The 21,164-nt window shown below is 46.8% G+C and overlaps 3 protein-coding genes across 3 annotated transcripts; 1 reads left to right on the top strand and 2 right to left on the bottom strand.

Moving 5' to 3' along the window:
• Positions 1-4,816: 4,816 nt before the first annotated feature.
• Positions 4,817-5,701, bottom strand: VC83_01814 (uncharacterized protein; the record flags this gene model as incomplete). The annotated part of the gene is made up of 1 exon (XM_024465488.1): positions 4,817-5,701. The coding sequence occupies one exon, from the start codon at positions 5,699-5,701 to the stop codon at positions 4,817-4,819; it is 885 nt and encodes a 294-aa protein (XP_024326672.1).
• A 7,651-nt stretch (positions 5,702-13,352) lies between these two features.
• On the bottom strand, positions 13,353-15,612 carry GLK1_2 (glucokinase). The gene is made up of 3 exons (XM_024465487.1): positions 15,295-15,612; positions 15,159-15,238; positions 13,353-15,109 (listed from the first exon to the last, which is right to left on the bottom strand). The coding sequence occupies exons 2-3, from the start codon at positions 15,207-15,209 to the stop codon at positions 13,580-13,582; spliced, it is 1,581 nt and encodes a 526-aa protein (XP_024326669.1). The 5' UTR covers positions 15,210-15,238; positions 15,295-15,612; the 3' UTR covers positions 13,353-13,579.
• Positions 15,613-15,749: 137 nt separating this feature from the next.
• VC83_01812 (uncharacterized protein) lies at positions 15,750-18,225 on the top strand. Its single transcript, XM_024465486.1, has 9 exons — positions 15,750-15,940; positions 16,039-16,058; positions 16,175-16,258; positions 16,314-16,606; positions 16,658-17,066; positions 17,119-17,413; positions 17,464-17,678; positions 17,725-17,788; positions 17,838-18,225. Exons 1-9 carry the CDS (start codon positions 15,883-15,885, stop codon positions 18,056-18,058), a joined length of 1,659 nt encoding a protein of 552 aa, XP_024326670.1. The 5' UTR covers positions 15,750-15,882; the 3' UTR covers positions 18,059-18,225.
• Positions 18,226-21,164: the final 2,939 nt, after the last annotated feature.

Raw genomic sequence — 21,164 nt, 5'->3', positions numbered from 1 at the left:
ACTGCAGCGTAGTTGGTAGATCCTACTTTCTGTTGATATAGGTGGATTTGCTGTTTGCCTGCTTGCCCATCGTATGGAGTGAGATTGTCATTTACCATTGGAACCTTAACTGTTTTCAACAATGGCGTTACTCCGTACGTAGTCGTTATTTTGTCATTGTATGAGTCCTGGCATAGCCAGAGTGTTCTCTCTGTCCGGTCTCGTATAATTCTTATTCCTAAGAACCATTCAAGTTCTCCTATTTCGCGGAATTCATAGGCTTCCATGAGTTTCGTACGGAACTCTGTTGCTTCTGCCTTATGGTAGGGGTGGCTTAGAATGCAGATATCATCTACATAGAAGAACACAATGATTGTAGATGAGACGAATAGGCACTGGGCTTCTGGGACCTGTACGAGGCCTAGCTTCTTCAGTGTATCTGAAAAGTCGTGGAAGCATAGGAGTGGTGACTGTCGGAGTCCACATAAGGCTCTGTTGAGTTTCCAGCATTGTCCTTGCTCTTCATAACCGTCAGCACACCGTACGTAGACCTCCTCGTCAATTCGGCTGTTTGTAAAGGTGTTTACTGCATCTAATTGTTCAGTATCCAAATCGAAGTAGGCTGTAATAGCCATTAAAGCTGGAAAGGTCTTTGAAGCAAGTGTTGCTGCATACGTCTCATCATGTACTGAATAGTGTTGTAGGTCCCCTCTTACTACAAGTCTAGCCTTGTATTTGACAAGGTAGCCATTATCGTCAAATTTGTAGGTAAATACCCACATTAGTGGAATGACAAAACTCCGTACAGTGCTGTCTGGCATCAATTTAAAGGTGTCTTGCTTCCGAAGGTCTGTTATTTCCTTTTCTGCTGCAGCTTTGAAACCAAGCCTATGAGGGTGGTTTTGAAGCTGGTTCCAATACTTCGGAGCAGCAGGGAGCTCCGTACAATGTATCCTATGTTTCTGGAACTCTGTACCAACGATGAAAGCTTGGTGCTGGCTTATCCTTGCTTCTGAGTGTGCAATGGTTGCACGGTAGACGTTGTGTCTCCGTACGCTGTCTTCTGAACGCTCTGGTGTCATTTCAGGTGTCTGGAGTTGAGGCTCTTCATGTTGGACCTCTATCTCCTTTTGAGGTTCTACCTCTACTGCTTCCTCTTGTTGAAGAGCTGTATCTGTTGTTTCCGCCTCGTACGGAGTTGATGTTTCTTGTAGAGGTTGTAGAGCTGCGCGCTCCTCTTCATATTCCTCTCCTTCCATTTCTAAAAGGTCAGGAAGTTCAATAACCTGGACTGTCTTTTGGAGCTCCAATTCTACAACTGTAGCTTCGTACGATGGATCATACACCTTTGTCTCATCAAAAGTAACGTCCCTGGTTACTATAACCCTCTTAAGATTTGGAACCCATATTCTAAAGATGTTTGTAGAGTTGTAGCCAATAAGATAGCCTATTTGGGCATTCCTCTCTATCCTCTTTAGCTTTGGTTGCTTAAGGAGAAGTGCATAGGCTCTACATCCATAGGCGTGGATATGAGAGAATAAGAGCTTAGTAAGCTCTGGCTTTTGAAGCTGCGATGGTAGGGACTGGAGTAGAAGTCCGTACGGAGTTTCATCATTAATGACAGATGATGGAGACCGGTTTATAAGGTAACCTGCAGTCCGAAATATTTCAGGCCAAATTCCTTGTGGTAGGTTGCCTGCTTCCTTTAAAGCTCGTGAGCGTGTGATTATCATACGGCCTGAACCTTCGATTCCACCATTTGGTTCAGCAGTGTACGGGGGTGTAAGCTGCACTTCGTATCCTTCATCTGCAATCCATGCATCCCATTCATCTCCAAGTGATCTCTCACCATCAAGGAAGAAGATCTTTACCTTATAACCCCATCGTCTCCATACGTAGCTTACAAAGTCCTTAATTGTTTGTAGGACTGAGCCTTGCCTTTTGTGTTTAATGGTGTAGACAGGTTCATGCGGCAGAAATCACACTGTAAGTGTAGGGCCTGTGTGCTACCATCGTACGCTTCTGGCATCTGGATAAGGTCTAGGTGCACCTTCTCATAAGGGATCTGTGACCGTGGTGTAGATCTTCAGGAGATCCTTTTTGTAGCATGGGTAAGGCGGCAGACTTTGCAGTTAGTGTCGTACGAATCCATGTCTGTGACAATAACCCCTTGGGTCTTCTCTTGGAGCTTCCTTATTGCGTTTTGATTAAGGTGGCCCATTCGATTATGCCACTCCTTTGCAGTGCCTGTTAGGTCTTTGCGAGGTCCATATGAGGATAGAACAGTATCTTGGTGCACTTGAGTCGTTGATAGGGCTGCGTTTTGAAGGACTTTTGTATTGTCATTCTTAATATATTCAAGGACCCATTGTCCATGGATAACTGGAGTGTTGCAGAACGGCTTTCATTCGTACGTAAGTCCTTCTGTAGCTGTATTCCAATGGACTCCCTTTTGGATAAATTGTTTTAAGGATGCAACAGAGGTGTGAAATGAGGAAACAAGGGCTGTTTCTTGGAGTGTTATGGTTCGTACGGACTTTGTGTCCTTGTTTCCGTCCTCACATTTCTTTAGGTTGTAGAACCTTGTACGGTTGTTACAGACATGAATTGTAGCTCCATAATCAAGGATTATGCTCCTTGCAAGCTCATAGGTTGAGAGGGTAAGACCTTGAGTGACTTGAAAGGCTGTTGCAAAGGAAACAGGTAGATCCTGGTTCATACGGGGTTGTCCTCCGTTCGCCTTGTCCTGGTCTATTGCCCTTTGAATGCAGTATTGAAAGCCTGGCTTTTCACTTATGTAGACGTCAACTTTAGCTTCAATGTCTCGGTTTGGCTTCCATGACTTCGTACGCTTCGACTTCATGACATATAAGCAGTCCCTCCACTTATGGATAGAGCCACAAGGGCAATCTGTTCGGGGCTCCTTCTTTTTCTTCCCGTTATTCCAACCCTGTTGTCCTTGTTGTAGGTTGTTCGTACGGTTCTGAAGGGTAGCAGATGTCTCATTATCGCCTTCTTGTGTTGCGAAAACTCCATGTTCCCTCCGAGACTTCTGGTCATATCTTGCCTGTCTCTGGTTGATTCAATAGGTCCGTACGACCTCCTCAAACTCATATTCCTTTGTCCCTTTGTTGAGTTTGAATGTCCATGGTCCTCGAAATTCACAGGGTCCTATTGCTTTAAGGAAGTAATATATCTGTAACGCTGACTTCTAAACGATAGAAGACACAGCAGTTTCTTGCGTAAGGTAGACTTGACAGAGGAGGCAGGGGATTAGACACAAAGGCTTTCCAAGTAACACGTTACAGTATTGTAAAGAATACTATATTGAGTTGAGCACGAAGCTCCTATCTAAGGAAATACTATCTACTTATATAGTGGTGTCGTGCCTCATGGGTAATCTGGATAGTTGGCAGATAGCTAGATATTCAGGATAGTTCGTGGATAGCTCAACTATCCAATATCCACTAGTTTCTGCAACTATCCATTAGCCCTGTCACATGGCAGCCTACCCCGCTTGCCCCCTGTGACTCACACATCACGTTAATAGGCCCTGGCCCTGTAACCATAATGTCATGTTACTGTAGCCATAACAATATCGCAACGTGAGGGTCGATGACCTCTGGTGCTCGGAGTGTATGGCCTTGTGTGTAGAGGGTCTCCCATTTTAGGAGCCACTCTTCCAAGGTCTACTCCTCTTTGTATTTTGGATACTTTTGCCCACTCACTCCTCCATTCCTCAAGCCTAGCTCGTGTAGTTGGTGCAAATCGCTCCTTAAGCCTTACTAGCATTTCGTATGGAGTATCACAATTGTATGTGTATGGTAGGAAGTCCCGTCTAATAGTTTCTAATCTTAGACCGTAGCCCCTGAATTGCTTCCTCCTGTTTCTCCCATATTTTTGATCATATTGAAAGTCTGCTTGTAGGTTTCGAAGCTCTTCCTTCTGGTCATCTGTGAGAGATCCATATGTAATTGGTATGATTGGTTGGGAGGCTTCGATTGATGGTTGGGCTGTCTGACTTGATGTTGATCTTGTTGACACCTGTGGAGTAGTCTGAGGAACCACACCACTACCGGCCTGAGCTGTAGTCCGTATGAAGTTAGGAACTGACCTAACAGGTGGTACGAGAATAGGGGGGTCATCTAATGCTGGATTAATATAACTCCACACTCCTGTCTTCATTAAAGCTGTCTTAATCGTCTCTAGCCACTCATCCCAGTCTTTTGGGTTGGTGAGGACCACCTGCACCTTCTGTAGGGTCTGTTACGATGGTCACGGAGGTCAAGAAGCCAGTCCGGAGAATAATAAGCTAGATTGAATCTAAAGAGAGAAGAAGAAGAAGAAGGAAGGAAGGTGAGGCTATTCCTCGTAATATACAGTTGTCCGCTTAGCGGTTGTAGCCTTGGCGGCTAAGGCTGCACCTGTAACAACTGTAACAACTGTAACAACCGTAACAACTGTAACAACCGTAACAACCGTAAGCTATAATCGTAACAGGTCGCCATTATGATTGTGATCGACTCCTAGGAGGTGTTTGAGGTCTGTACGATGTTTGAAGACGTTCAAAATGCGACCTAGATGTTCTCCGGGCTCATAACTGTTGAGTAATAACTGTATGTATTCCTGACTATGTAACCTATACTTGGCTTTAACGATAATCCATACGGAGATCATGTGAGATCATGTGACTATTACAACAGAAGCGGTCTAGCATTGATTAATGTAAATCACGTGATGTTATACATCTTCAACTAATCGCCGTGAATTATATTCCCCCTGACTCGTCAGCCGTCATCATGAATTTTTCAAACACCGTTCTCATCCAGTCCCCAGTCTATATCCCAGTGCTGGATAAATTCAGTTCGTCTCCATCCACCGATGCCATATGGACGTGCAACTCATCGAAGAGCTTGCCAATAGCGAAATTCCCAGACTCCTGCTCTATGCCACATACTCGCGCCCCTCCTAGTGTTGCCATGTAAAAGCATTCTTCGAGGGAGAGACTCTTGTCTTCGCCCTTGGTCATCATATCTCTCGTGTTCGACACTATGAACTCCTGCCACATGGCATCCAAGATGGAGCTCGAGAAGCCACCGCCGCTATCGGTCCAAAGTCCAACCTTGATATCTCGGCGCAGGAACTCGCGGATCGGGGCTGCCATGAAACCTCCACCCACCGTGGTATTGGCAATGGGGCAATGAGCGACTCCACAGTTTAGGGCATCGAGGCGATCCATCTCGTAAGGCGTCATATGGCAGCAGTGTGTGAGGACGGTGCGGTCTGTCAGTAATCCAAAGTAGGCATAGAGGTCTGCTTCATTTTCAAACTCAGGGAATAGCGAGAGCGTCACTGCGATCTCAGACTCGGCTTCATTAAAATGTGTCTGAATGGGAAGACCTGCGTTCTCTGCCGCAATCTTGCCGAGCCCATTGAGAAGCTCTCGCGTACAGGAGATGGCAAAACGGGGGGTGATAATAGGCGTAATCTGCGAAAAGGTCGGATCGCGGCTGCGGACGTGGGAGATGAAGTCCTCTGTCACTCTGAGCGACTCATCAGCGCTGGCGTCGGTGTAGTAGGCTGGGTTATTCTGGCCCGTGTTGCACTTCCCAATGAAGGCACGCTGGCTTTTCTCCACACATATATCCGCTAGGATTTTCGTGGCTCCGCCGTGAAGTGATCCGTAGTAGCATGCTGTGGTGACCCTGTTTGATGGACCCATCGATACTCGATTCATACACCTTTCTGGCATAATCTTTATCCTCAAATTTAGCTTCGTTTGGGAATGTAACTGTGTCCAGCCACTCTAGAATCTGAAGACCTCGTCCAAGACCTCTTTGGGCCCACTGAGGCGCATGGTTGTGCATATCGACAAATCCAGGAATCATGGGTGTCAATTATCCAAGGTGTCAATTCGTACGGATGGGCACTTGTAATGGTGGGTGCACCAGATGTGAGAATCTAGCCACCCAAGGAAGGGATGAATTTACTAAGACAACACACTGTCTTAGGAAACAGAGCCAAAGGGTCGTAGCTTAGACTATTCCACAACGCAGCAATCAGGTGTGTGATGTAGTGAAGTGGTTCAGACAAGTTGCAACAAATGTTGAGTCTGGGAACTCAGGGGTAAGTCAGAGGTTAACACCTCACTGACTTTTCAGAAACAAGGAGTAACAAGATGAATGCTTGGAAGCTTGGAAAAGACGTGGAAGTATGTGATAGCCGATTTACTGTATTGTCTGCTTGCCCTTTCTTAAGGAAAGGGCAATCCTATTTATGCTAAAGGAGTGTAGTTCTCTCATTTTCCATGACTTTCCATGACTAACCAGGCTTGGTAACTGTAGTCGACATAAGAGAATCCCATAGAACCATCTCTTAGTTCGTAGCCTATAGGAAGTAAAAGGAGGTCCAAGGTCAGAGTACCCCTATAGACAAATTATGTCATAGACAAATTACGTCATAACTTAACCAATCTTGTGGGTAACTAAAGAGCGATGACGTGTAATGAATCATAGAGGTTCGTAGGAGCTTTTAGAGCTATCGTTTATGCTCCTAGGCCTCTAGTTGGTAGAGATATGTCATGTGGTAGTATGAGTGATGTCATGAGAGGGTTGTAGAGATATGCTATGTGGTAATATTGGCCCAGTAACTAAGGAGCGATGACGTGTAATGAATCATAGATGGTTGTAGCAATCGTTGAGTAGTATTGCTCTTGTTGTTGGTGTGATAAGCCAAAATATGTATAGTGACTTGTAGGTTTGAGGAGGAGATTTCCAAGTTTGCTCTTGAGTTTGATAGCAAACTGAGTGCAACGAATGTCAGTATGACAGCACTCCCACCGTTCATCATTTCCAAGGCACAGAATCACCTCTCAGCTTGGTATTGTAAGGACACAGGGCACCCAGCTCACAGTAATAGCATATGAGACTGCGAGTCGGAGGCTAAACGGATGCTATCCTATAGGTCTACTACGAAGGATACAAAAAAGATGAAGGGGGAACCCTGTGAGTCATTTCCCTCAAGTACCCGAAACCCCTCCGACTTGGTTAGCCTGCCCAAATGATCACACGTGACCTGCAGCTACTCAGAGTGTGCTCCTTAGAGTGAGAGACAAGAAGGCATCCTTACACTACGCCCCTTCTAAGAGGGTGCTTTGTCCGCAAAGCACGCCATCAGGGTCCATTCCGTAACCTCTCCGTTTCTAAAATGTGTCGGGGTGTGCTTGTGTGCGGAGGTGGCTGTTCGTGAAGGGTACCCTAACACCACCTCGTGGAATGCGACACTGGAGTTGGCTTTGTTTGATCTCACTTCCATCTTCGTGGTCCGAAGGGGCCCCGGGAAGTATCCGCTAATCGTTTGAGTCGAACCTTCAGAAACGTGAAAGGGGGAGTGGTTGCGCTAGCCCAATTCAGAATTTATTGTTGTAAGCCAATATTTGAGTACTCCGCTTCGCCCACTTTCTCTTGTTTGTTTCCTTTCAACAACAACGCCAGCGAACGCCGATCCGAGACTGGTAAGTGGCCCCCTCCATTCATATATCTGTATACTTATTGATTGTTTTAGAATATACAATTCCACATGAACGAGGTGACGGAAACGCGCTCGGCGCGCGGGTGATTAATGTGGGCTCGACTGACGGGATTATAGATCCCAACTTGAAGATGCCAGTCCCGCCTCCTGCCGGAGCCTTGTCAGTCACTTTCTGCATCCTCTGTTTGCGTTGCCTTCGGGCCAAAGCTCGGGGACTCCAGGCGCATGCCTGCGTCTGGTCTCCCTCGTCGTCGAAGTGCGAGTACTGCACTGGCCAGCACTCTCCCTGCATCTCGGTGCATTTCCTTGTGGTGTTCGGTTGGTTGGTTGTGGCTGACTATCGGGTGGATAGCTGCCCTGGTTCCTGGATGAGGAGTACCGTGCCCTCGTCGCCGCCGAAGCGGCCCTCCCTGTCATCGCCGCCAACGTCGTCGCTGCTGCCACGGAGGCAAATCGGGTGGCCCTTGTACCTGCCCAGAGCGTTCCGAAGTTCTGCTCTGCGGCAGAGCGAGACTCCTACGATTAGGCCCACGCCACGCGCGCCGCCATCGAGGCAGGGTTCACCGTGAGTATGCCCCTTCTCTCGTGCTGTTTCAGTGCTGACTCGGTGTAGCAAATCCGGTCGTCTCTGCGTCGTCTTCGGACGGAGCAGGGGGGCGTGCCGGCTCTCCTGGAGGAAGTGGTGGCGGCTGTGGGCAAGCTGCCTGCGGTCACTGCCACTGCCGCAACAGTTCCGGTCCGTGCTGGTCGGAGGAAGGAGGGGGAGGGGGAGGGGGAGGGCACCTTTGGTGGGGAGTATGGGGAGTGAGGGGGGGGGGAAGCTGTGTGGGAGGGGGCTCGGACCCGACTCTTCGTGTGGGGTCACTTCGACCCTTCGTCTCTCATGGTGGTAGCCGCTTGTTGTGACGCCGGTGAGACGTTTGGGAAGGGTGGCTCCCGTAAGGGTTATGGTGGTGAGTGCGCCCTGGATCAGAGGGTAGTTAGAGTCATAGATAGCAACGACTCTGTTTCTTCCACTTTGTCCTCCCTCCCGTGATCGTAGTTTTGTTCCTCACCTGCCTTCCCTGCCGAAACCCATCCGAGTAGTTCTTGAGGTGGACCTGGTAAATCTGGGTATTCCGTATGAAACTCTCTGAGTTTATGGGGAGAGTTCATGAAGTTCGATGCTGGGTACCACTCCGGGTCCGGATCATATCCTACCCAACTAACCCGGTATTGTAGTTGCTTCTGGTGGAGCCTTACAGCGAGGAACTTTCCCACTTCCCATTCCTCTATGCCGTCTATCAATTCGCTGCTAGGCTGCAGTGGATCCTGACCAGGTAGGGGGTTGTTCGGATCCTTCATGATGACGTCTGGTGAGAACACATGGTGTATTTGAGAACTGGTAGGTAGTTCCAATCGAAACGCGTGCCCAATCCGTTCCAACACCGTATATGGTCTGACCCATTGTTGGCCCAACTTGCAGCTAGGACGAGAGTTTTTCAAATTTTTGGTTGATAGGTACACTCTATCTCCTACGTCCCAGTCGATGGCCCTTCTGCGTCGATTCGCGTCCTTAGACATTTCCTCTTGTGCCTTTGCCATGTTTTCCTTTGCATGGACCCATGCGGTATGCATTCGGTCTGCAACCGCCTTGGCTTCCTCTCAGTTTAGGGTCTCCTGGGGGTTGGTGCTTTTCGGAGTGTTCCAATCCCAACACGTACGCAGATCGGTTCCGTACTTGAGTCGGTAGGGGGTCATGCCAATGGATGCGTGGGGGAGTGTCATTTTGTTACAGCTATAGTAACATGATGTCATGGTTACAGGGCCAGGGCCTAGTAACGTGATGTGTGAGTCACAGTGGGAAGCGGGGTAGGCTGCCATGTGACGGGGCTAATGGATAGTTGCAGAAACTAGTGGATATTGGATAGTTGAGCTATCCACGAACTATCCTGAATATCTAGCTATCCACCAACTATCCAGATTATCCATGAGGCACGACGCCACTATATAAGTAGATAGTATTTCCTTAGATAGGAGCTTCGTGCTCAACTCAATATAGTATTCTTTACAATACTGTAAGGTGTTACTTGGAAAGCCTTTGTGTCTAATCCCCTGCCTCCTCTGTCAAGTCAACCTTATGCAAGAAACCTCTGTGTCTTCTATTGTTTAGAAGTCAGCGTTACACATTTGCACGCGGTCCATTATGGGGATGAGTTCATACTCCAGTTATCCTGGTAATGAGATACAAAAGGGCTCAGTCTCTGATCGATGTATCAGTTCATAATTTCCGTCTGTCCGTTGGTCTGCTTATATAGGCAGTCGACAGCTTAACCTTAATGCTGATAATTCGACAGAACTCCTGCCAAAAAGATGATATGAATTGGGGTCCGCGGTCGCTTACAATCAACTCCAGAGTGTGTCCGAATCGGTATATCCATTCGATGAACAATTGTGCCATTTGCCGGGCAGTTGTGGTTTTGTAGCAAGGTATGGTCACCGAACTCTTTCTGAGTCGGTCCATAAACACTAAGAAGCTGTCGTATCTGTGCTTGTCCCTTGGGAACTCCTTGAAGTCCATGGTGAGGTGTTGCATAGGATATTCGGGTACGGGCAGCAGGTGTAGGAATCCTTGTTGCTTGGTGACATTGGTATGAGAAAGCTGACATGTCACACAATTCCTCACATAACGCAAACAATCCGCTTCCATCCCGACCCAATGGTACTTCAGGGCAATCAATTGATAGGTTTTCCGGCCGCTAGGATGTGCCACCGACACCTGGTCGTGCGCTTCTCGGATTAGTTTTGTACATAGCTCAGTGTGACGGTTCACACATAGCCAGCCTTTGTATAGAAGAAGACGGCCGTTCAACGCGAACCCGTCAGGTAGGGGGTGTTTCGCATGTGTTTCTGTAAACGACTCTCTGTTGTCCTCACATAAAGCCTCTATTAAATCGAAAGGCATCTGGGGCTTGGGGATGTCCATCGAATTAATGGATGCTATGTAGCTCTCGGCGAGTTCAGCGCTGTTTCAGGGGTGCAGGCGGCTTGGACCTAACAATACCCTCGCCCTACTATCAAGCTTGACTTTCTGCTGCGTTACCAAGACTTGGTCTCTTCGGCTCAGAATATCTACCTTCTGGTTATTCTTGCCCGCAGTGTACATAATGCAGAAGTTGAAGTCGGAGAGTAGTTCCATCCACCGAACCTGCTTCGCGGTGAGAACCTTGGTAGACATGAAATATTCCAGCGAACGGTGGTCAGTGTAAACGTCAACTCGGTGGCGCACCGAAGCCAACTCGGGTCTCCATTTTCCGAAGGCCTTTACTATTGCGAATAGTTCCTTGTCCTGGATCTCCCAGTTAATCTCGTGTCCGGATAGGACATGACTGTAGAAGCTTACGGGGTACCACCACGTGTTCTTGGGAGAGGACACCAGCTATGACTCCATCGGAGGAATCTGTCTCCAGCTTTGTAGGCAATTTGGGGTTGAAGTGGTGAAATGCCTGTACTGCTAGGAGTTGCCGGCGAAATTCCTCAAAAGCAGCCTCACATTCATCTGTCCATCGGAACGGCTCCGAGGGACTAGTGATGGTGGTGAGGGGCTTTGCTATTTTGCCAAAATTGCGAATGAATTGTCTATAGAAGCCACAGAATCCCAGGTAGGACTTCACACCCGTAACAGTGGTCGGACAGATCCAGTTACGAAGGGGTTCAATTTTGTCGGGGTCCGCTTCGACACCGGAGGTAGTGAGAACGTAACCCAAGTATTTTGTCCTGGTGACGTTGAACTCACATTTACTCAAATCAGAGACAATTGAAAATGGTAATGAGCACCTAGCAATGTAGGAGTATCAAAGTCAGCATCTCGTCGCCGTTTATAAGGATTACGAAGTCCATTTTGTAGAGCACTAGAGATACTCATTTGCATGTTCTTGACTTGTGACTGTTTCTGCGTATCTGTCACTTGGTGTAAATCCATCAAGTGTTTCACTGGTGCCGCAGTACCACCTGATTCTCTATACTGCTTTGTACAATATGAACATTGCCACATTAAGTGCCCATTTTGTTGGTATGTTGCTGAAGGATTCCTATCATGTTGCCAAATCCATGAAGTTCGTCTATGACACCCTGATTTGATGTAACTAACAGTACTATAGTACTATTAGAATCTAGTTGTGAGGAGAGTGACAATTCAGTATCATCTTGAAAAACATCGCTATTAATGAGTGATAAGGCGCTCGACTCTGCATTTGTTAAAGGCATTGACGTTGAATTGTTAATAGTACTATTAAAGCAGAGTTTTCAAATACCCCTATATTATAGGTGACATAGTTATCTTCGTCTCATTTACTATCATGTGTGTAATACTTAGTCATATAGGTCTTGGCAATATATTGCCATATATTGCCATATATTGCCATATGATATTGCCGTATTGTATTACAGTCATATGGCGTAAGGCCATATTGTATTGCCAAGGCCCATATTGCAATATATATTGCAATATACTGCCAAGACCAATATACTATTGGCAACACTGTCTAAGACTGCGATTTCTATAACTTTGACAAGACGGGCTTTATGATGGGCGTTATTAGCTTAGCTTTAGTTGTTACACGCACCGATCGATGTGGCAGAGGCAAGGCAGTTCAGCCTAGCAACCGGGAATGGGCTATAGCAATTGTTTGTGTAAATGCTAAAGGCAGGAGTATCCCTCCGTTTTTGGTAGTACAAGGGAAGTGTTACCTTGCAAGTTGGTACACTAAAGGCAGCCTTCCTGATAATTGGGCAATTAAAGCTACTAGCAATGGATGGACTAACAATGAGACAGGTCTAGAATAGCTACAGCACTTTAATACACATACTTGTGGCTCTGCAAAAGTGCCATATCAGATGCTAGTACTAGATGGGCATGAGAGTCATGAATCGGCCGAATTTCAGGACTATTACAAGAAGCACAACATTATTAGTCTCTGCCTCCCCCCTCACTCTTCTCATTTAACCTAGCCACTTGACGTTAGGTGTTTTAGTGTTCTTAAACGGATGTACGGACGGCAAATCGAAACCTTTATCAAAGCCCGTATAAACCACATTACCAAGGTCGAGTTCTTTCTAGCATTCCACGCTACATACAAGCAGTTAATTACACCCGAAAATGTGAAAGCTGGATTCCGCGGAGCTAGCCTTGTGCCTTTTACTCCTAATGCAGTATTATCGAAGCTAGATGTCAAGTTACGGACGCCTACACCTACAGGTCCCCCCTCTGCTAATGCCAACCCTTGGGTCTCTTAAACGCCTCGCAACCCAACAGATGCTCTCTCGCACACTACTCTAGTTAAAAGTCGTATTGTGGGTCATCAAGGAAGCTCGCCAACCCCAATTTTTGCTACTGTTACTGCGTTAGCAAAAGGGACAGAGATCTTAGCACATGAGATGACTTTATTGTCAGCTGAGGTCTACACCCTTCGCGTAGCAAATGAGGCCCTTAGCAAACGCCTGAGGGCTATAAAGACTCGTGTCCGTCAAGGAGGTGTACTTACTGTAGGGGATGCACAAGATCTTTTGGTACAGAGGGACGTAGATGAGCAGGTGCGACGCGACTTGCAGAGGGTGGGGCAATCGTCTGGACGGCACTGTAGCACTTGTGGAAAAGCTGGCCATAATGCGAGAACTTGTCAGGAGGATGTAGAAGTACTTAATTTATCAGATTCCGAATCATTTTAGTTTTAATACATAGTTGTGGTTATTTAATTATATTTTGAGGTAGTGGGGTGGGGAAAAGTGATCGACTCGGTGTACAACCACGTTATATGAATACCCATTAAATAAATACAGGGTTTATTATTGATATATAGCTAACCCTTTCTGATTTCCAAGTGAACGTAGCGGGTAACTGTGCAATTTTTATCCCAGCCAGTCACGGAGTTGCCTACATAAAAGTGCACATAAAAGCGCTTTATAAAATTATAGCGCCAGGCAGTCCATTTATATCCCTCGCTGATATGCCAACCTGCCAATCTCTAACTAAACCACAGCCCATTCTCCTTGCCATCACTACAATCAACATCTAAACCTGATCGGCATTTCATCACTTCATCCCACGCCCCATCTCAAGTTCGGCCATCCTCGCAATAAGCGCAGCTCCAATCCCACTCCCATCCTTCGCAATCCCAATTCGTATCCTCCTACCCCCCTCAACCCCGATCTCATCCACGTCGCGGAGGGCGCTGTGGATGGAGGAGATGAAGCCGGGGCAAAATTCGATTATAGAGCCATCGACGCCGATATCTATGATTCCCTCATTTTGGACTACAGGGTGCGTTGGCGGAGTTTGCGGTTTCGATGGGGGGAGGTCGGATTCTGGGGTTATCAAATCTGGGCTAGGGGCACAGAAGACACGCCGGAGGAGAGAGCGAAGGCGGCGGTAGGGCGATATATCGAGTTTTGGTTTCGGGTGAACGTCTGAAATGGCCTCATCACTCTCGGTCTCCACAGCTTTGAGGCTGATTGGAAGTGGCGCGTTCCCGTCTACAACACTTAGTGGTGAAGTTGGCGGCGTAGATACATCCGCTAGACGCCCAGAGTTGACCACAATAGCTGCAATAGCAACACCTGCCAACCTAGCTGCGCGTTTGTTGATAGCCAGCACGAGCTTTTTCACCGCCTCTGCGTCCTCTCGAGTAGCATCCAAGTTGAGCATCCTCTTCAGCTCGCTTCTGACAATATCAAGCCTCAGGGATTCGTCGCTGGCTGCCGAGGAGAGGAAGGTCGTGCTGATACTGTAGCGGCTGTGGATCGGCGAATCGGGCGGTATGACCATCGTCTCGCTGTACGGTGCAATGGCCAGTAGGGCGTGGCGCAGCGTTTCACCCAGAAAGAGTCCAGATACGCGCTTTTCAAACATCTGGATCCCAGGATGAACGGACTCGCGATCGACGGCTACATCATAAGGGGTGTTGGGGAGAATGAAAAGTTCAGGGTCGAAGGAACCCCATTCCGTGTTTAAGATCATATCCCCCGACGGAATAGGCGCAGCGCTACCGTCGGCTTGAGCGGGGAGCATTTTGGTGATATTAGCGAGCTTCTCAACATACGCGCCATTCGTGCCCGTGCCAAAAATGGCGCCGAGCAGGGTAGTCGTTGCGCCAGGGGATTGATACGAGCGGGCTACCAGAGTGCCGACAGTGTCATTTACGAGGGCGGCCACGAGGACAGGGACATTCAGTGCCTCAAGCTCGTCCTGGAGAAGGCCACAAAGCTCCTGGCCAATTGCGTCCGGGATGTTGAAGCCTTTCGTCCAGTAGAGGAGGGTGCCTCTGTTGAGCGCGAGCTGCTTGAAGGCAAAACTAAAGGTGAAGCCGAGCTTAAGTAAGCCGTCCCGGGACGTCTCCGTCTTGCGTGCACGATGGGCGTGGAGGAGATCATTATTGTAGGTTTGGAGGAAGAGCTCGATCTGCTGGGCGAGGAAGTGGAGGAGTTCTCGGAATGTCGCAGCGTGCATTAGCTCGGGCGGTATGGCCGTCTTAGATTGCACAGTAGTGAGCTTGGTGTCGCCATGTAGGTCAACAGAACAGACGCGGACGTTGGTTCCTCCAAGATCAAGAGCAAGATAGAGTCCCTGTTGCCATCGTTAGCAACCGCCTTGTGATGCGCACAGGTTGGCATACCTTTTCGGTGCCATCAGGTACCGTGGTAACATAAGTAGGGATCTGCGCCATAGCACCCCCATCAGCACCGAGGCCCTCATCTGGATACTTTGTTAGCCAAGACCGCTACCACGTGCTCTCTTGTGGGTTTGGTCACCAGAAAACGCGTAGTTCAACAAAAATACTAACGCATCTGACGTATGAAATGCTTCACTGCCTCCCTGACATGATCTCCGTCGTACTCGAACTCCGCAGCGACGCGATCCGCATGGTCATGGATTGACATGACGCTGAGCTGTAGATATCATGGGCACTTTAGGAGCAGAATATCCAACGTGCGGTTATTATATGAGATGAAGGGACGAGCCCTACAACACCAAATCGAGAATCCATGGCAACACAAGGCAACTTTGATGAGGTTACAGAAAGCGGGGCAATTGTTGGACAGCCAGCTATCACATTGTATATTTTGACGCCGAAGGCGTTGAGTGTAGGGGTTTCAAGGCGGCGTGTTGATTCTTCTGGTATCCCTCGGCAAAGCCGGAACTATAACGCCGACTTCGCCGACACATTATAAGCACGTTCCCCTGCCATATCCCCCATAAACATCCACACTCTTCTCCGCGTTCCACATACCTCCACATAAGCTTCAATTTACCCAGAACTTTCGGTATTATTGCGGATTCCGCCTTCGTGTTGGAGCTAGGCGGCCGGTAATGCGAGGATACCTATCCCTTTCGCCAATATGAGTTCGGACGATGGAGTGGTGCAAATTCCGGCCTTTAAGATGACCAAAGCCTGCGGTAAGCTCATAGAATCCCTGGGGCCGATTGCCTATTGATGTCGGCTCGAAGCAATATAATCTTATTGAGCCTGTACGCTTTACTAATGCGGGGTGCAGTGAAATGCCGGGGATTGAAGGTGACTTTATATTCCAATCCGTTCACGTTGACCTACACTTCATCGTTGGTCTCCTCCTGTGCTGTATCATATCGTCATTATTGTCATATTGAACCAGTCACTGAACTATCCCACAGCTGAAGTGCAAGGTTGACCAAGGACCTTCCTGTCGGAGGTGCTTGCGGACTGGCGTTCCATGCGTCTTTAGACCAAGAGCAAACGTATAGCCACTCCTTCTGTGTACCCACGGCATTCCCAAGACTGATTGTGACAAAGGCCTCATCGACGCGCGAAGTTTTGCTCTCAGAAGGCTCGCCTAATGCTGTTAGATGGACAAACCAGACGCTACACTCGGTATTGAACCGCCTTGATATTATCGAGTCGCGCCTCGATCTGGACTCCGCACCTGATTCGATCGTTGAGCAGGAGCAAAATATGCTACAGATAGGCACGAGAGATCCAGCGCTCAGCGAGGTGTGGAATGCTGCGACCCAGCTCAGACAGAAGACGCATCATCCAGTCAACGAAAAGATATGGCTCCCAACAAATATTCAGCAGTTATGGCAATTGTGAGCTTCCTCCTGTTCCAGCAATGGTATGATGCGCATCTAACCGCGTAGCTTTCATATAAATATTCCGAGCCTCCACTTCCTTCCCAATAAGCAAAACTTTTCCTCCCCAACACCCCTACTTCTATCTGCGATGTTGTACATCTCGGCTCTGAACCACGGCACTCGAGACCTCGCCTGCCTGGCCCCGGATTACTTCCTAGTTATGTGTCGAGCCATTGCCGAGTTGAGCATTCCCTCTCCAACGACAGAACTGGTCGCAGATAAGCCGTCATTTAAGTCGGAAGAGAATGCATTCCATGATGTCCTTGGCATAGTACTCGGTGGACTCGCGTGCGAAGCTTCAATAAAGACAACAGGGATATGGATATCTGTTGGCTATCGTCTTATATTGGAGTCGTGCCCCAAGGAAGTCGATGAGAGGTCGCGAGAGTGGCAGAGGCTTTTTGCTGGACTCCAAGTACGTTATGACTTTATTGTGATTGTCAACTATCACATACTGACAGCATTAGATCATCGACCTTGAGCACGCATCTCTCCATATGTCATGTCCCATAATTCCACTACAAGCGCCCCTAGCTCGCCTGCACATTTCATCCGAAGATGACATCTACTCTCTCACTCAGATGTTGCATACGGGCTTGACGCATTTTACTGGTCGGGGACTTCCAACTATATGGTCGTGTTTCTCGTCACCCCAGGAAAGGCCAATGTTAACAGCCTCTCTTACTGCCGTGGATGCGGCTATAATTCGCGACTGGGCTGTTCAACTCGACAGATGGCTTGCGAGATTCAACAAACCAGGCCGTAAGTGCGCGATTTTATAATACATTTGTACTACTCTTACAGGTCTATAGGGCACTTCACGTCTGAGTGCGATCGTAGAGTTGTATTCCGCCAATATATCCTCCACAGATTGCTGGTATTGTCCATCTATCACCCCGCTCGGGGATTCAATCTCTTCGCGACATCTACTACTTCGTCTGAGCGGCACGAATTGTTAGTTTCAACACGTGCCGCACTGAAGATGCAATTCGATGACAAAAGCATATGGACCAATTGGGATCTAGTGGTAAGTCCCAGCATGGATTTTTGGCAGAGCTTCGCTGATGAAACAGATGATTACATGGGCTGCATTGATAGTACTCCAAGCTATATCCGGAGGAGTTGGCGAAGCGGACGGTAAGCATCCCATACTGTCCTGTCTTGACTGTGCTTAACACTTCAGTAGATATTCCCCTCGTACAGGACCTCTTACACACCCTCCGCGCAACCCAACAACTGCCAGTAAACTTCCGCCATCAGCTTGCTGCGCAGCTCGAAGCTAGCTTGCATAACACGTCTATACAGCCTGTGATGAGCTCTGATTTTGTGCCTCCTACCGTCGATGATCATCTGGCATGGTCGATTTTTGACGACATGAGCATTCGCTTTGTAGATCAGAGGATGTGATAACAGTAGTAGTAGCACTTGGAACATCGCCTTGCGCTTGCTAGCTATTTTGTAGATGTTGTTCTCAATTTATATGTTCTCAATTTATATATGTGGCGCAACCACGAATAAGTTGTATTCGCGAATGGGCCAGCCCAACCACGAATAGTATAGTAGAGTACTATAGGTCAATATTCAATCTAACTGCTATTACCAATAGTGTCTGATCTTGCCCGCTTCCGCTTCCGCTTTAGCTATTGTTTGTCTGACCCACGCTAGGCGTAAATGTCTTCCCGATTCCAGGGTTTTGGTGCCAAGGGCAGTGTGCGGCGAATCACCTCCCGAATACGATTCGGCGATTTGGTGATTCATTCATATTTTTGAGGTATTCGCCGAATCATGACTCGAATCTAATTCGACTCATGATTCGAATCTTTGAGGCTTAAATAGAGTGTATAGAATATTGAAAACTATGGAAAATATTTAACTATGCCTAACCTATATCTTCACTTGCATCTTCGACATCCTCATCTTCGACATCCTCATCGTCGACAATTATCCCCCAATCCCGTAGACATAGTAAATATCTAATTGTTGAAGGCAATAGTCTATTCCTTTTCTTTGTGACAATGTCAGCTCCTTGGCTAAAGACCCGTTCTGATGCTGCTGATGTTGCTGGAATTGCTAAATAGTCTCGAGCTATTTGTGCAATTATTGGATACTGATACTGCTTTGCTTGCCAATATTTAAGGATATTAGTCTCAGGCTTATCAACTCCTAGCTCATTAAGCCACCGTCTCCATTCAACCTCTTGAAGTATAGGCTTTTGATGCTTAAACATCTCATCCTCAGAGTCCACTTCTTGAGGTATATCCTCATCCTCGTTATCAAACATAGCATCCATTTCCTCTCCTCTGCTCGAATATCATTGTCCCGTGCTTTATAATTGTTATAACAAGCTGCAAACTATGCTCTTGCTCGTTCTTTGCTTGTGTTCTAAAAGCTTTCAGGCAAATAGAAGTCAAATATACTAAAATTAAACCGAGGATCACATATTGTTGGAACTGTTGAATGGCTTGACCATTGGCTTGTTGCAAGTGAGAAATAGTCGTCTAATTTGTTGAATGCAGCAGTACAAGCTTTGTTGATACATGTATGCTTAACAGTCTTCTTAATCTTCTTAATTTTATCCATTAGCCGTAGATAATATGGAACACAGTAGTTAAGTGTTGGATACCCATCTGCTTGCACCTTTTCTGAGATACGCTTAAAAATCTCAAAGAACTATGCAAGAGCATGAAGTAATTCCCATTCTTTCGAAGAAATCTGGATATCACGCATGCTTATATCAAGAGTCTGTGATGCACAAAGCGCCGTGATTGGCGCCTCCATTGACAATGCATTTTGTGTTTAGTTCCATCGTACTGGCATATCAATTGCAAGAGTAACAGGCTTGATTCCAGTGGCTATAGCATGAGAACGAACACTATCCTTCCACCCTCGATGATTCCTAAACACATAGATGTGCTTGCGGAGCTTTGTTAAAGCGTTAACAACTTCTTCTTTTTTGGAATAGATAGCATTAATGTCATACTGACATTTGTTGCACTCAGTTTGCTATCAAACTCAAGAGCAAACTTAGAAATCTCCTCCTCAAACCTACAAGTCACTATACATATTTTGGCTTATCACACCAACAACAAGAGCAATACTACTCAACGATTGCTACCTCTATGATTCATTACACGTCATTGCTCCTTAGTTACTGGGCCGATATGACCACATAGCATATCTCTACAACCCTCTATGATTCATTACATGACATCACTCATTAGTTACTGGGCTAATACTACACATGACATATCTCTATCAACTAGAGGCCTAGAAACATAAACGATAGCTCTATAAACCTCTATGATTCATTACACGTCATCGCTCCTTAGTTACCCACAAGATTGGTTAAGTTATGACATAATTTGTCTATAGGGGTACTCTGACCTTGGACCTCCTTTCACTTCCTATAGGCTAGAAACCTAGGAGATGGTATGGGATTCTCTTACATCGACTACAGTTACCAAGCCTGGTTAGTCATGGAAAGTCTTGGAAAATGAGAGAACTACACTCCTTTAGCATAAATAGGATTGCCCTTTCCTTAAGAAAGGGCAAGCAGACAATACAGTAAATTGACTATCACTTACTTCCACGTCTTTTCCAAGCTTCCAAGCATTGATCTTGTTACTCCTTGTTTCTGAAAAGTCAGTGAGGTGCTAACCTCTGAATATCCCTGAGTTCTCAGACTCAACATTTGTTACAACTTGTCTAAACCACTCCACTACATCATACACCTGATTGCTGCGTTGTAGAATAGTCTAAGCTACGACCCTTTGGCTCTTTTTCCTAAGACAGTGTGTTGTCTTAGTAAAATCATCCCTTCCTTGGGTGGCTAGATTCTCACCTCTGGTGCACCCACCATTACAATTAATCTGAGTATAAGCTAAACCCTCTTGAACTCGATAGCTCTCAAGCTCTTCTGATGGTACAGCTTTCATCGTCATAAGAGCTGCTTGAACAGCTAGATTTATAATATGTGCCATACATCATACATCGCCATCTTTAACAGTAAAGCTCCATGGCTGATTTGTTGTTGTTGGAGCATCTGCTGCTCTTCGTTCGTATTGGTTGAGCATTGCTGCATTATTTGATGCATTGTCTCTTGTGATAGTAAAGACTCCATGTGTAATTTTGAAATCATCTGTAACTGAGAGTAATTGCTGAGCTAGGTATTAGCCAGAATGAATAGGTTCAAGTAGATTTATCACATCTAGGATTTTTGAATGTTGGACCCAATATTTTGATATCCAGTGTACGGTAACAGCAGCATGATCTGTTCCATTTATAGCACTCCAAGCATCAGTTGTAAGTATAATCGCCCACCTGCTTTAAAATATGATTCTGTAGTTCTAGTTGTAGCTGCCTGTTACGGCTAAGTGCTAGTGCTATGGCTAGCACTTACGGCTGCAACCTCACGTGATGGATAACATTGGATATCATGGATATTATGTTATCCATGTTATCCACAGCGATCCACGGAATTGTTACAGCTACAGTAACATGATGTCATGGTTAC

Source organism: Pseudogymnoascus destructans (genome assembly GCF_001641265.1).
Source record: "Pseudogymnoascus destructans isolate 20631-21 unplaced genomic scaffold scaffold_4, whole genome shotgun sequence".
NCBI classification, from domain to species: Eukaryota; Fungi; Ascomycota; class Leotiomycetes; order Thelebolales; family Thelebolaceae; genus Pseudogymnoascus; species Pseudogymnoascus destructans.
The sequence above is the reverse complement of the archived record's forward strand: the minus strand, read 5'-3'. Positions and strand labels throughout refer to the sequence as shown.

Coding starts and splice junctions, on each gene's coding strand:
- GLK1_2 (XM_024465487.1), bottom strand. CDS start 15,209: ATGGCGCAGATCCCTACTTATGTTACCACGGTACCTGATGGCACCGAA. Junction 15,110..15,158: donor TACCTGATGGCACCGAAAAG/GTATGCCAACCT, acceptor CGATGGCAACAG/GGACTCTATCTTGCTCTTGA.
- VC83_01812 (XM_024465486.1), top strand. CDS start 15,883: ATGAGTTCGGACGATGGAGTGGTGCAAATTCCGGCCTTTAAGATGACC. Junction 16,059..16,174: donor TGAAATGCCGGGGATTGAAG/GTGACTTTATAT, acceptor ACTATCCCACAG/CTGAAGTGCAAGGTTGACCA. Junction 16,259..16,313: donor TCTTTAGACCAAGAGCAAAC/GTATAGCCACTC, acceptor ATTGTGACAAAG/GCCTCATCGACGCGCGAAGT.